Genomic DNA, 14,145 nt, shown 5'->3' with positions numbered 1-14,145 from the left:
AGGAAAATATTAGTTTATTTGTCAAGCAATTTATTCCACTCAAACTGTGAGAATCTTTTTGTATCATTATCCCATTATCAGTGGCTAAATAAGGAACTGAAAATCTACAGAGGAGCTGGGTGGGGACCTAAGAAAGCAATTCAGCAGTCTGGAACTTCCTCTGCTAAGCAATTCTGGCACTAAACCGAAGCAAAATCAGTTATTCAGCCAAAATAAATCTGTGCAATGACGATATCAGATGTGAGGTAACAGCAAGTCACACTGGAGGATATCAGACATTTTTGTGTAAACCACAGGGCCTAGATATATATAATCCTTTGCTATTATGCTGCAGCCCTGCCAGCAAAGCAGACACAAATTTCAGAGTCATTATGGGAAGGCAAGCAAGAGCATATGGAGTCTATGTGCTTAGGGTGGGAGTTGGCAAGCTGCTGAGCACCTTCAGCTCACACGCCCCCAATAGCCATGAAATATCCTTCATTCCCACACTGATCCCTGTGGAAGAAAGCAGCTCTGTACTATCATTTCCACAAGAAACAGCTGCAAGGCTCATTGAAGTCTTTGCTGCCAAGATGTCACTGATCAAACTTTTCTACCACTAACCTTGCTGTTTTCTTTCATTTTTCTGTGTCCTTATGTCTGGTCATATTTTTAAAAGCAGTCAGGTAGTCTCAGTGTAAGAAGTTACTGCCCATCATCCCAAGCAGTGTAACCAGCCAGGTGTCCACTCCTGACTTACATTAGCAAACCTTGCTTTTCAGTTGTGCTGGGTAGTAAGACACTCCGAGGTGAAAGTGAGAGGTGATCACTTCTTTCTGCTTGCCCCACCTCTGCAATACTCAGGCAGCCTTCCCAGCAGCACAGTTGAAGCCTGAAACAGTTTTCCTTCAATGCCTTGTGCCTCTCACTAAGAGGAGCTGGACCAGGTATCTGGTGCAGTACCATTGGCAAGCCTGAGCCTTTGATGTGCACACACCAGCTATCCCTGCCTGGTCTAAAAAGCAGTAGCTTGCTACATTGTAGTAGCACAAGATTTTCTGATCAAGATTCCTGCATCCTTAACTGTCTTTGCTATTAAAATGTGCTAGACCTTTGGTTCACTGGTTCTTCCAAAATAACCTTTTAGAAAAAGGATCTTGGGGCACTCCTAAGATACATTTATACACCCCACGTATGGGCATATTTCTTCCTACCTGTTTTCCTTCTCACTGGCTCAGATATGCACAGAGCTTGCTTTTCTTTTTTGCATCAGGTGTTTCAGGAATCCCACATTGCAGATCCAATTTGACTCATTTGTATGGTATTTGGCTACTGTGCCTGCAAAACTCAAACTAATTTATAAGCTAACTTGAAATGCTGAATTATGGACTTGAGTAAATGAGTTAGTGTGTATTGTAGTTTAGGACTACTAAACACTGAAATGTAGAGATGGAATAAAGTTTGTTCCATGTAAAAGCGGGGATATTTTCTTAGAGGTAATAAATTCAGTGCAGAGCAAATTTATTTAGACTCTGATTCCTAAATTGCTTGGATAATTAAAACCTGTGATGGGTAAGATCACACGTGGTAGGAAAAGGTTAAGTATTTAAACTCAGTTTTTTCATAGTTTGAATCATTGTAATGTAAATACTACTTGTGTGGGGTATGTTAACTCTATTTCTAAATGAGTAGTGAATAGTGGTTATTTCATACAGTTAAGAAAATGGAAAGCTAAACTTTTATGATATTTATATGGGCCAGTGCGAGAGAGAAAGATGTAAGCACTGAGGAGAAGTGTAAGCACTGCAGAAACTGTGTCATTTTGACCATACAAGGGTCTAGCTGCCTGGTTAATGTCTGGCATTTATGTGAATTCCAGTTCTTCCAGATATCTATTTTTATCCTTCATTAAATTCTTCTTGGAGTGACACAACAGAAATCCCAACGCTAAGAATAATTTCCCAAATCTTTTTCCTCTTTTCTTTAAATAACATTATGCAAATCTCCAATTACTATGCTTAATTTGGGATCAAGATGAAATAAGAAGTGGGATAAAGATTAACCCACCTCTGCTGACTGCTGGAACACTAGGCTGTATGTTCCCTAGCAAGGACTACTGCATAGATTTTCCATTGGTGTGCCACTCCCTTTGTTTCTATTTTTCCTGCTTATTGATTGAAAAAACAGACTGAAGCCTCCCTATTTTTAATCTGAAAATGACATTGATAATGAGCTTAGCCATGCCTGAAAGAGTGCATTCTGCAGTGGAATAAATGTGGATTTAGCCCATGTGTGGAACCATGCACAGTCTGCCAGCAGCCAGCATCCACAGCTCTGGGACACATCTTTGGGTTGCTGCAGGGCTAAGAAACTATTACATATTTTTTTTATGTTAAAGATAGTTTTCAGTCTCTTAATTTAATTTTATTATTTTTTTTTTAAATCACATATCAACAATCAGGTTTCTACTTCAACAACTAATGTGCCAGTTTCTTGTGTTATGCATATATATTTATAGATGTGTGGTGTTAGTTTTTCTACAATGGGCAGAATCCAGATCATCATTTCTAAAGCTGAAAGGCTGCTGTACATGCTCAGTCTGCCACCTAGACATTTTAATGGAAATATCCATCTGCAATGATCTGGGAGCAAATTCTGACACCTTTACTTATGTTATACCTAATTCTGCACGTCATCCCATTGAATGACTTCATTTAATGAGGTCAGAAAATAAATAATTTGAGTCTGAGAAGCTAGCCTGTAATTTGCCATTTAGTAGATGTGGACTAATGAGGGTTATGGACTATTTACTGCATTTCCAGGCATTCCACTTAAAGTCTATCTGTGTAAGAAACTGTATTTCAACACACTTAAGACCAGGTTTTGCTTGTGTTGAATTGTGTCACTTTGTTTTGTTCACCTGACATCAGCTTACACTAAGTGAGAAGTTAGATTAGAATATTTTTTCTCACTGAGATAATCTGTTAATAGAGTGGGAGGACATTGTAAATCTAGCTTTTTTTAGTTCATGCTGAACAGCCTGAATCAAACAATTGCACTTCACCAAAGGTAATATTGTGAGTTCTTCTGTAAAATGGAATGTAAATATACTCCCCCAATAGGAATAATGGTTTTTGTTCCTCTTTTTGGCAGCAATATGAGAACTGGCGACCAAACCAGCCAGACAGCTTCTTTTCTGCTGGAGAAGACTGTGTTGTTATAATATGGCATGAGAATGGGCAGTGGAATGATGTACCATGCAATTATCACCTTACTTATACCTGCAAGAAAGGAACAGGTACAAACTGTACAGTACCAATAGCATAAGTCTCTGAATTCCAATTTTATAAAGTTAAAAGGACAAATTATATTTAATTTCTGTTGATAGTACAATGAGCCCTCAACCTATTTAGCCTCCCAAAGTCTTTCTTCCAGTGTGTACACATATGATATCTTTTCTTCAGTCAGGCACAGAAGTGTACACAATTGAAACTTGGTTAACATCAGGCAAATTTCTTCTAGGTACAGAGCTCAGTAAAATAACCATTCACATACTTGGCAGGCTGTTTTACTTGTATATCAAATATTACCAGCTCTCCTTTCCTGGGATGGCATCAAGGTGGACTGCATGGGCAGCAGAATATTGGTAGGCAGTTAGAGCTGGAAGCTGATTGCTAATATGTGTATGTATATATATATATATATAATATGTAAAATACAAATATATGTATACACAAAGCTTTTCAGCTTCAGTGAAGCATACTTTTTACCTTTCAAGTACTGTTGACCTTTGTCTTCCTCTTTTCCAAAACCATCTAGATCGATGGCACTACTGGAATCTGAAAAGCACATTTGGTGTATACAGTTAGAGCTGATCCTTACAGGGAACCTGACTGTTACCAGGAGCTGTACAGCAATACTTTAGGAATTGCCTCTGCCTCTGCAGACTGGGAAAGTAAAGATGCAGCCAAAATCTTGTGTGTTCTCCATTGTTCCCAACTACCATTTAGAACTTTTTGTTAACATGTCCTCTGGCCCTTGACAGATCCATCAGTTTAAAGTGATTTTTAATAGTCTATTGTTGAGGAAGACACAAGAAGTATTGAAAATGTGGCTTTTTTATTTAAATGCCTGTAATGACTTCACTGGTTTTCAGGTTTTGCAGCTTTCCAGTGAAAATCCCTTCTTTGTGTGAGTATGCCAACCTTTTTGGCTCAAATTTCCCTCAGACATGTAAACAAAAAAGGCAATACGAACTATACCATCTTCTGTTTTCCAATTTTTGTCATTGCTGTATTTGGTCTACAAGACCAGAGAACTACAGAAAAAGACTGATCTGCCTGGCCTTATTTGCATGTGTCTCTTGGGAGTCTATCTGAGGTTCCTTGACATCTTCCCTTAACCAAGGTTTAGAGGACAGTACCACATTCAGAAGTTCATTTACAAACTGAAGTTTTGGGTTATGTTCTCTCTTCCTTTCAGTTGCTTGTGGACAGCCTCCTGTTGTAGAAAATGCAAAGACCTTTGGGAAGATGAAACCCCGTTATGAGATCAACTCCCTTATTAGATATCACTGCAAAGATGGTTTCATCCAGCGTCATATTCCAACCATCCGGTGCCAAGGGAATGGAAGATGGGATATGCCTAAAATTACTTGCATGAATCGTGAGTTCTTTGAAAGCAAACCAGTGCTAGATCAGCAACAATAGACTGACTTAAGATTAATAAGTAATGAACATATATTTTGAGAGAAACGCAAATCTGATATGACTGATTATGACAGCAATACTGTTCGCTCTATCTGTAGGAAAAGAATTCAGGCCTCCAAAACTGATGAAAATGTTCCTCTTCTTTTTTTTTTTACTGAGATTCTTTTAAAGTAAACAACAAAACCTTTACAAAACCCCTGAAATCAACAGTTTCCTAATAACACTAACGAGTCGTTCTGCAACTGCAGTCTAACTTCATGTACGAGATGCTTCTCCTGTCTGTAACATGGTCATAGTACTAGTTAAATCCTTGTTAGCCCTCTAATTAATCAATAATAAATGGGACTGTAATGTGAAGTGTAGCCAGCCAACGGTGTGACGTTCAACAAGACCAAGTGCAGGGTCCTGCACTTTGGTCACAATAACCCCAGTCAGGGCTACAGCCTGGGGGCAGAGTGGCTGGAGAGCAGCCCTGCAGAGAGGGACCTGGGAGCACTTGGTTGACAACCAGTTGAACATGAGCCAGCAGAGTGCCCAGGTGGCCCAGAAGCCAATGGCATCCTGAGTTATATCAGGAATAGTGTGGCCAGCAGGAGTAGAGGTGTGATTCTCCCCCTGTACTCAGCACTGGTGAGGCCTCAACTCCTACTGTGTCCAGTTCTGGGCTCCTCACTTCAAGAAGGATATTGAGGTGCTGGAGCAGGTCCAGAGGAGAGCAACAAGGCTGGTGAAGGGACCAGAGGGAAAGTCATAGGAGGAGAGGCTGAGGGAGCTGGGGTTGTTTAGCTTTGAGAAGAGGAGACTCAGGGGACCTTCTCACTCTTTTCAAGTACCTGAAGGGAGGTTGTGGTCAGGTGGGGATCAGGCTCTTCTCCCAGACAACCAGTGACAGGTTGAGAGGGCACGGCCTGAAGCTGCACCAGGGGAGGTTTAGGTTGGGTATGAGGAAACACTTGCTCACAGAAAGGTGATCAGACATTGAAATGAACTTCCCAGGGAAGTGGTGGAGTCATCATCCCTGGATGTGTTCAAGGAAAGGCTGGATGTGGCACTTAGTGCTATGGTCTAGCACATGTGGTGGCATTAGGTCATAGGCTGGCCTTAATGATCTCAGAGGTGTTTTCCAGTCTCAATAATTCTGTGATTCTGTGAAATAATTCTAAACTGATTTCCCTTTTTCCCTCCTTCTCATTGCAGCGTCCACATACCAAAGGACTTACTCTAAGAAATACTACTATAAACATTCTTCATCAGGAAAGGGAACGTTGTTAAATTCATCAAAACACTATCACCGCTGGATCAGGACGTGGCAGGACTCAAGGCGCTGAGAGCTAAATGGTGAATGGGGATTTCCACCATTTCAGCCAAAGTCGTAACTTTCTGTGCCTTTTCTATCACTTAATAGGAGTATTATCAAATTGTTTTGAAACTATGGACTGCGGTATTCACAGTGCGTTTTGCAAAAATACGGTGTTTATCAGAAAATTTAGGAAAATTAAAAAAAAAAAAAAAAAAAAAAAAAAAGGAGAAGTGCTTTTGGGGAAAAAAGGAAACCATTTCCAGCCTATAAAGATTATTAGTTTTCTATATGCCATCAGTGTGGACCATTTTATGATAGATACCAGCCTTCTGCAATATTTAAACAGCTCGATTTTAGCACCAATGAAAATGTAAATAAGATGATTTTAATGTTGTTTAATTGTGTGTTGTTTTTAAAATCCTGTATATAAAATGAAAAGTCACACTAATTTCAGGCATATTTATGGTTAGAATGGCCTCAGAGGTCTTCAGTCATTAATGACGTTGTTTTTATGTTGTTTACCTAGGCTGGAAATGGTTGAAATAACTTCACTGACTGAAATTTGCTAATATCAGGTGAAGATAAACACACAAGTTACATGATGGTTTGTTGTTTGTTTTGTTTTGGTTTTTTTTTTGTTTTGTTTTTTCTTTTTAAAGGAAACTGTGCCAGTTCCTATCTAAGGTACAGTTTGATCCATGTGATGCAAAATTTAGACAGAGCACATACAAGTGGAATGAAGCATGAACTAGGGACTGCAATGTGGAACTTTTTTTCTGCTCTCCATTCCAGCTTCACCATTCATGAGAAACGACTGCATGGAGGAGATGCGTGTGACAAAGAGGGCCTGTAAAAACCCAAGTGCTAATACATTAACTTTATCAACCAGGGCCACTTTTTTGAGAAGAAGAAGAAAAAAACCCAACAAAAACGAAAAAAAAAAAAAAATCACGACATTAACCACAAAGTCTAAATTACAGGTCTCTGCATTTTAAAATGGAGACAGACCTGATGTTTGGGGGATTTTTTTTTTTTTTTGTAAAAAACAAACAAAAATCAAAAAAGTAAATAATTTTGTATATATAACCATTTTTTAATCTTTTTATAAAGTAATGAATGTTTGTGTATGAATGCTGCAGCTGTGAAGCGTACATAAATAAATGAAGTAAGCCATACTGATTTAATTTATTGGATGTTATTTTACCCATGCAAAGAAGATTAAAAGAGCTCGCCAGTGCAGTATTAGCCCCTGAGCTCCACTTTTGGAACCATCTTTCAGTTCAACTGCTATTTCCCCGGAGAACAAAATTCCTGCTAAACAGGATCATTTGTTTGCAGTTAGATGGGTGAGAACTGTGTGACTTACAGAAGAATCAGAATCTTGGCTTTCTAGAAAGAAGTGTGTGCACAAGGAGGTTTTAGGTTGTAGTTGGTGCAGTGTGTACGTAGGAGTTTTATATTATGATTTCTTACCCTGGTCAGCTTGATGACTGACCTGGATGTGTACAGTAAGTGTAGCAGGTAATGTTTGAAATCACCTCTCCACAGACAGGACTGTTATTTCTGCAAAGTGCCTTGCACACCTTTGGGCACAGGACAAAAAAAAAAATAAAATAATAAAGAAATAGTGAAATTAAAGAACAGTAAGTTTCTTAATGATATAACATTTAAAGTAACATTACAAATACAAACACAGATGGGAGGTTTAGGTGTTTGTGTTAGTGTGGGGATACGATGCAAAGAAGTTGAAAGGGAAAGGAAAAGAATGGAAATCCAGCCAACATGTATGAGTTTTGTACTAGACAGAGCTGCCCATGGTGTGACCTTGCCATAGCTCATTAGGAACAGCAATTACAGTTCCAGACAACATCACTTAAGGAATTGCAGTGACTGCTCCATTGAGCATACCCACTCTTGGTGCATTCAGCGTGGCAGCACGTCACCATGTTGGCAAGTTCATTCCCCACCCCTTGCCCCCAAACAATGCACATAATACTTTTCTCTATTTATATTATTATCTTGTATAGTGTATAATGTGAATGTCTGGTATTTTTTGTGAATGAAAGTCTAAAATCTTTGTAACTTTTATATCTGCTTCTGTTTCACCAAAGAAACAAGGTTTTGCTATACTGTGACTTGTCTTGTTATTGCATGTCTTCCTGTTTAAATCTATGCAATGTGATTTTTTTTTTCATATGAATACAATTAGACTGTCAGATACTTTACAATTATCATGGGCTTAGTCAAATGCCCATTGGAGTCAAAGAGAGTCAGCTGGCTGAACTTCAGTAGGTGCTGGATTTGACTTTATATGAGCAGCTGTAGGGGATATTTTAAGATATACATTGTATGTTTTGAAGTCAATTATTGCTTGTATAAGTCAAGGCTCTGTTCATAAATATACAGTATTCTACACATCACTTCCTTGTACCAGAAACATACAGAACAGAAAATATATTTTAACACTTGCAAACTTTCTCACCATATGTATAAAAAACCCTGCATAGATTTGTTGTTTTCATGTCTACTTGTTGGATTTAAACAATGTTGTATGGCATTCAGATAACATTGTGATTGTAGTTTTAAATAGGTTAGACACAGTGCTTATATTGAATTTTTTTTTCACCTCCTTCTATTATTCATAATAAAGTAGGACTGACAACATTCCTTATTAAAACAAAACAAAACAAAACAAAACACACAACAACAAAAATCTGTTACCCATGCTTGTTTATTTAGACAGAGAATGGAACTTTACACAACTCTGGAGACTTTTTCTCATATTGATCTAAACACCAAGTGTTCCAATACCAACCACCTGCAAAAGGCACCCACTCGTCTCACAAAGCTGGCTCTGCTGAGAAGCTAGGGCTTCCACAAGTGCTGTAATTCCTTTACATGGAACAATTTAGAACCATATGTGGAATCATGTTGGGATTGGAGCAGAGGGATAGAAGATAAAACTAGAGATGCAAAAGCATATTTTCTGAGTAAGTGTGTCTTAGCTCTGATTTCCTGACTTTCAGGTTAAACCAGAATTATTTTTAAGTTATATTTTAAAGTTACCAAGTATCTCCTTCAGAGGTAGAAGAGTCGGCTCAAAATTGTGTTTTACAAGTACAGGCAAGACATTAGACAAGTATTTCTGTAGTAATCTTCCCCTGTTGCATAGGTATTAAAATTCCTGCCTCTACTAACACACTGTCTGCCTTTTTAAAGGATGAAGCAATGGCTGGATGTCACAGTTTGACTCAGGTAAAAAGTTAGGAGAGGATGAGGCTTTGATGATTAAGTCATTAACTTATAGGAGTTCAGATGTGCACTGTACACCTTGGGTCATCAGCACATGGAGTATCTGGTTCAACCAGGACTCAGGCTGCAGGTTTGTGCACAGAGCTCAGAATGCCATGTGAAAGCAATTGCATTTTGTGTGCCCATGAGCACCTCTGCAGAGCAGCTGTTATTACTCTGAACATCATCCTGTCCCTTCAGATGTTGACAGTACTCGACTTCCCAGCATGAACCTCAGAGCATGGAGTTCACCTCCTGCAGAAGATAACACCTGACAGGGTAGAAAAAAACAGGCCACCTATTTCAGTAGAGGTGCTCAAACAGCAAGAAAAGGTGCTGGTTAGTGGCAATACTCCTCTATTCCAGCTGTGCCCTAAAAGATGCACAACCTCTTGAAGCTAAGTAGGGGTGGGGAGCGGGGGGTGGAATACAGCTCCCTGATGGCAGATCTCCTTGAGGGACATTGGTTTCTATGGGATCTCTTGCTTGAGATTCTCCTGCAAGCAGCAGCTCATCATAATATGGGGATGGAAAAGCCCTGTAGGGGAAAACACAAGTCCTTCCCTGGAAGTGCAGCAAGTTTGCCAGCAAGGTACAAACAGGCTGGCAGGGGATTGCCAATGGAAAAAGCCTGGAAAGAGGGATGGCACTTATAGCTTTGCCAGGGCAGTGGCTGGAGGAACATCATCTAAGGTGCAGACTATGGGCATGGTTAAGGTCTATGTCTGTAATATTTAAGCAAAAACTCTTCATCTCTCTAGGCAGCATCTTCACTCTGAGCATACACAGAAACCAGTGCATGCAAGCAGGGACCTTCCCTTGGCAACAGGAGGCCAAAACTGCTATAGCTGGTGAGAGTTTGAGCTGTAAAAGCTCAGGAGCACAAAGGCCTGGGGTGACTGAGGAGGAAGTGAAGCAAATGGAGGAGGAGGAGCTGCTACTGTAAATGCTATTGGGTAGCTTATGAAATCCTGGATCCTGCTAAGATCATGACTTGTAGATACAATTAAATCCTTAGTTAAACACTTCTAATGAGTTTGGGGTTTAGTTTTTATTTTTTTCCACGTTGTGCATTCTGACATCTTGCGTTTGGAAGACCTATGGTTTTGTCTATGGTTTTGTCTGCTAAGAACTCTTGCTGCAGTTGTATCTCAAAAAAGCCCAAAACCCAGGTTGTTCTTCAGCATCAGTATGGCTGCTGAAGATGCAGCAGCTGCAAAGATGCCTCCTAGAGCTTCTAGGCACATCTGTGAACTTCAATGACATTTGCAGACAGAGGGGTATGGATGGACCCTATTTTGAAATGGACTTATGTCTTGGTCCAGCTGCTAAGGAAAGAGAGTGGTCATGTCCTCAGTTAAAAGGCTTGCAATGTGCTGTCCCATCCCCCAGGGGTACAAGATGACTTCAGCTCTCCAGGTGGAACGTTGCTTCATTACCAGAAGATGTTTCAGGTGTTGCATACCAAAAATTACTGGAAAAATCTCTTGGACCAGTGTTACTGTGTTAATGCACAAAGGCAAATGCAAATCCTCTTTTTCAGAGAAAATGCACAACTTGTGTTATTGATTGTAAGCAGCAATGTATGTAGGACTCTCTGAGCACACAACACATGCAAACAATGTGTGGACAGAGCACAGAAAAAAGCTTACAGATTACACAAGGTTGCTATCATGGTGAAGTCAAGAGTTACAGTCATTGTAAGGACACAAATATCATCCAGAAAAAGTTGTATCATTTCAACACTCCAGCGGTAGACCTGGAGGGAAACTTCAGAGCCTGTAAAGTCCAAACTGATGTCAAATTTTGGTTTTCACAGCAAATAAATATTTTCAAGTGGGGAAGCCATCAGCTGTTACTGCTATTAGAGGTGAAGTTACTGTGTAAATGAAGATTAAAAAAAAGAAATGGCACTTCGAGGTGTATTAGTGAGGAATTTATTGCAAGGATTCATGATATCACGGAAAGTGTCTCCAGATTTCCAGCTGCCAATAGCCAGAAGAAATTAATTCAAGCTGGAAATGGTCCAGCAGGCTGCTTCTGGGATAGTTGGAAGAGGGGAGAAGCTAAAAGGAAGCCAACACTTGTGGAAGTCCTGCACAGGTGCAGCAGTCTTAAGAAGCAATTGCATGGCTTCTGGTTTCAAGCTCTAGAAGTTGTATCATGTGGTGGGAAGCCCTATGGCAGGAAAATGTCCTTACTGCTTGAAGACAGGAAGTAATCGGCTTAGTAAAGGGAATAAATTCTGTGGTTGTCTTTGGTAGCAGGAGAATGGCAGGGATTTTAGTCCTGTGCTTCTTATACTACAGTGTTTGGGGTAATAATTACACATAATGTTCCTATGTGGTAGGGAAAACAGTAACATGGAGGCCTGGCAAAGGTCATACACAAAATCTGCAGCAGACCCAGGCAATCAATTCATGTTTACTGAAGGCTCTGCTCCTTCACATTTAAAAAATAAAATAAAATAAAATAAAATAAAATAAAATAAAATAAAATAAAATAAAATAAAATAAAATAAAATAAAATAAAATAAAATTAAAATGTCTTTTTTAAGCAAGGGTTGGAAGTTTTGATTCCAATGGCAGCAGGATCCCAGGTTGCACTCTTCAGGGTTAAAACAAACCTTAGGCTCATCCATTATACCACACATTTTCCAATACATTTTTTTTTTTTTAATGCTTAGGAAAGGGGAGATAGAAGCAGCAGCTGTTGCTGATGGTGAATTTGCTTGCTGAACAAAGGATCCCTTGATACTGAGGGCCATAACTGTTCTTCTACTGCTCATCTTAAACCATGGCAGCTTCCAGCTGTGCTCAAATCCTGTTGGAGGATGGTGTGTGGCAGGGTGGCAGTGCTGGTGGCTGCTTTCAATGTTGACCTCTTGGGGAGAGGGGAGGCAGCCCCCAGCCTCAGCAGGCTGTGGAGATGATGCTGAACCTGCATCACCTGCAGTGTGAGACAGCTGAGAGGTGCAAGTGCCAGCCTGGAGATAATGTCCTGTGCCTCCCAAAAGGAGATTTCAATGGGATAACAAAACTGATAATAAAAAATCTGTGGACTTTGGTGTATTTCAAACCATGCTGTGGCCAGGCTGGTATTTGCAGCTTGAAAGCAGCTGGTGGTACAGAGTTGAAATAACAGTTATCCCCCTTTGCTTTTGGGGAAAATAAAGTTGTTTTCCTCTCAGTAGGCTGAACAAGTTGTGTCTGTTTTCTCATGCTCTCATGCTATAAAAGGAGTCCTAAACCCAGCACAGAGTCATTGATCATGGTACCAACCCTATTGCACTCCATGGAATCTTTCAGAAACCATTCCCATTAGGTACTTCTTCAGAGGACCTGCAGCATGTTGGAACAAAGGTCCATCTGCTTGCACTGTGCCATCACTGAGAGAGACCAGTGGAAGGAGCTTTAAGGAAACAGATGTGATTGGAAAAAGTGACGTTTTGATCCCTTCTTCCCTGTGTCTTTCCCGTGCCAGCAGCCTGGCTCCCTCTCTGTGGGTGTGCTCTCCATGCTGACATTTTTCAAAGGCAGAGTAAGAAGGACAAAAATCATCAAAAAGTAATACTGTCATGAAAGGGAATTGTGATGTCACAGAGAAAACTGCAGGAAGAATGATGAGAGGAAAAGTACATGAGTATTGATTTGAAAATGGAAAATCAATCCGTGTTAAGTTTGTGTTAGGAACAAGTTTGAATTTTTACCAATTAATTTATACCAACAAGACAGTCAGTCTCAGTAAATGCACATTGGTATAACAGCTACATATAATTCAAAACATATGCTATTGCAATTTTTTGTAAACAAGCCTAAATGTGTGTTCTCTTTGGTAGTTGTTTTTGTTTACACTCTGGTTACAGGAGTGTTTTTTTAAAAACAGCTACTTCAGTCCTTCAGGACTTTAAAGCAGACCTTTTAGGCTGTGTCTGCACAAAGAGGCTACAGTTTCAGTCACTCTTCAGTCCTTGAAAATTGTTTGGAACAGCTGTTTGTACTTGCAAAGCCAAACATTTGAGTTTAGAATGACAGGCAACAGGGACACAGATATTTTTCAGGCTGCCTAATGTTACATTAACATGCACTGATGTGAAATACCGTCTAAATATGAGTAGAATTGAGGACATCCAGCTTCACTTACTGTTGCTCTTGAGTGGAAGACTATCCCTGAAGAAGAGATTTCAAACTTAAAAGTTAAGGAAAGCTTGGGTTAGTCTACAAAATTTATTTGATCCCTACAACATACTTCCTTACAGTATATCGGATACCAGCTAACATATAATTACACAGATAAGTGTGTTTACCCTTGCCTTTTAGGGCATATTTTTATAGTTGTGTATTATAAATCTTCATTTTTCAAGCTTAAAAAATCAGATATATGTATTTTGATTGATGCAATACAGTGAATCCAAGGCATCATTAACAGCATCAGAACTAACCTTAGAGGAAAAAAAATATTTGCCAAAGGAGAGAATAATAAAATTACATAAATCCAACCCTTTTTCTCTTGCCCTGTCCCAGCTGACTCCAAGCACAGCTTTGATCTTAGCAAAGCCAGAGAGATTGCTCCAGGCTGCTGTGGATGGTGCTGGGTCTGCTCTGTTTGCAGCTGTTGAGCAGCTGAGATATTCTCCAAGCCTTTGGAGCAGCTGGAGGGCAATGCCAGCATGGGATAGGAGGGCAGTGCCACAAGAGGGACGAAGCAAGGTAACTGAGGCTGGTGTCACTGAGCTAGTGCAGCAGCAAACCCCTTGTCTGGACAAGCCTCATCCCACAGAGAAATATCTGGGCAACATATGAGGGCTGTCACCTTGTGCTGACAGGCATAAGACCTTGTACATTATCTGATGAGAGGAGTGGTGTT

General features: G+C 39.9%; 1 protein-coding gene across 1 annotated transcript in view; it reads left to right on the top strand.

Annotated features, from left to right (window-relative positions):
• Window positions 1–6,567, top strand: part of VCAN (versican) — a 105,203-nt gene extending 98,636 nt beyond the window's left edge. Inside the window, exons 10-12 of the mRNA XM_010008396.1 lie at window positions 3,133–3,277; window positions 4,462–4,644; window positions 5,886–6,567. Coding sequence (XP_010006698.1) covers window positions 3,133–3,277; window positions 4,462–4,644; window positions 5,886–6,016 — 459 coding nt within the window. The 3' untranslated portion in view covers window positions 6,017–6,567. The remainder of the gene's footprint in view (window positions 1–3,132; window positions 3,278–4,461; window positions 4,645–5,885) is intronic.
• The last annotated feature ends 7,578 nt before the right edge of the window (window positions 6,568–14,145 follow it).

The sequence above is a fragment of the Chaetura pelagica genome, unplaced genomic scaffold (assembly GCF_000747805.2).
Source record: "Chaetura pelagica isolate M959 unplaced genomic scaffold, ChaPel_1.0 scaffold191, whole genome shotgun sequence".
NCBI classification, from domain to species: Eukaryota; Metazoa; Chordata; class Aves; order Apodiformes; family Apodidae; genus Chaetura; species Chaetura pelagica.
This window is presented reverse-complemented; position numbering and strand designations above follow the sequence as displayed.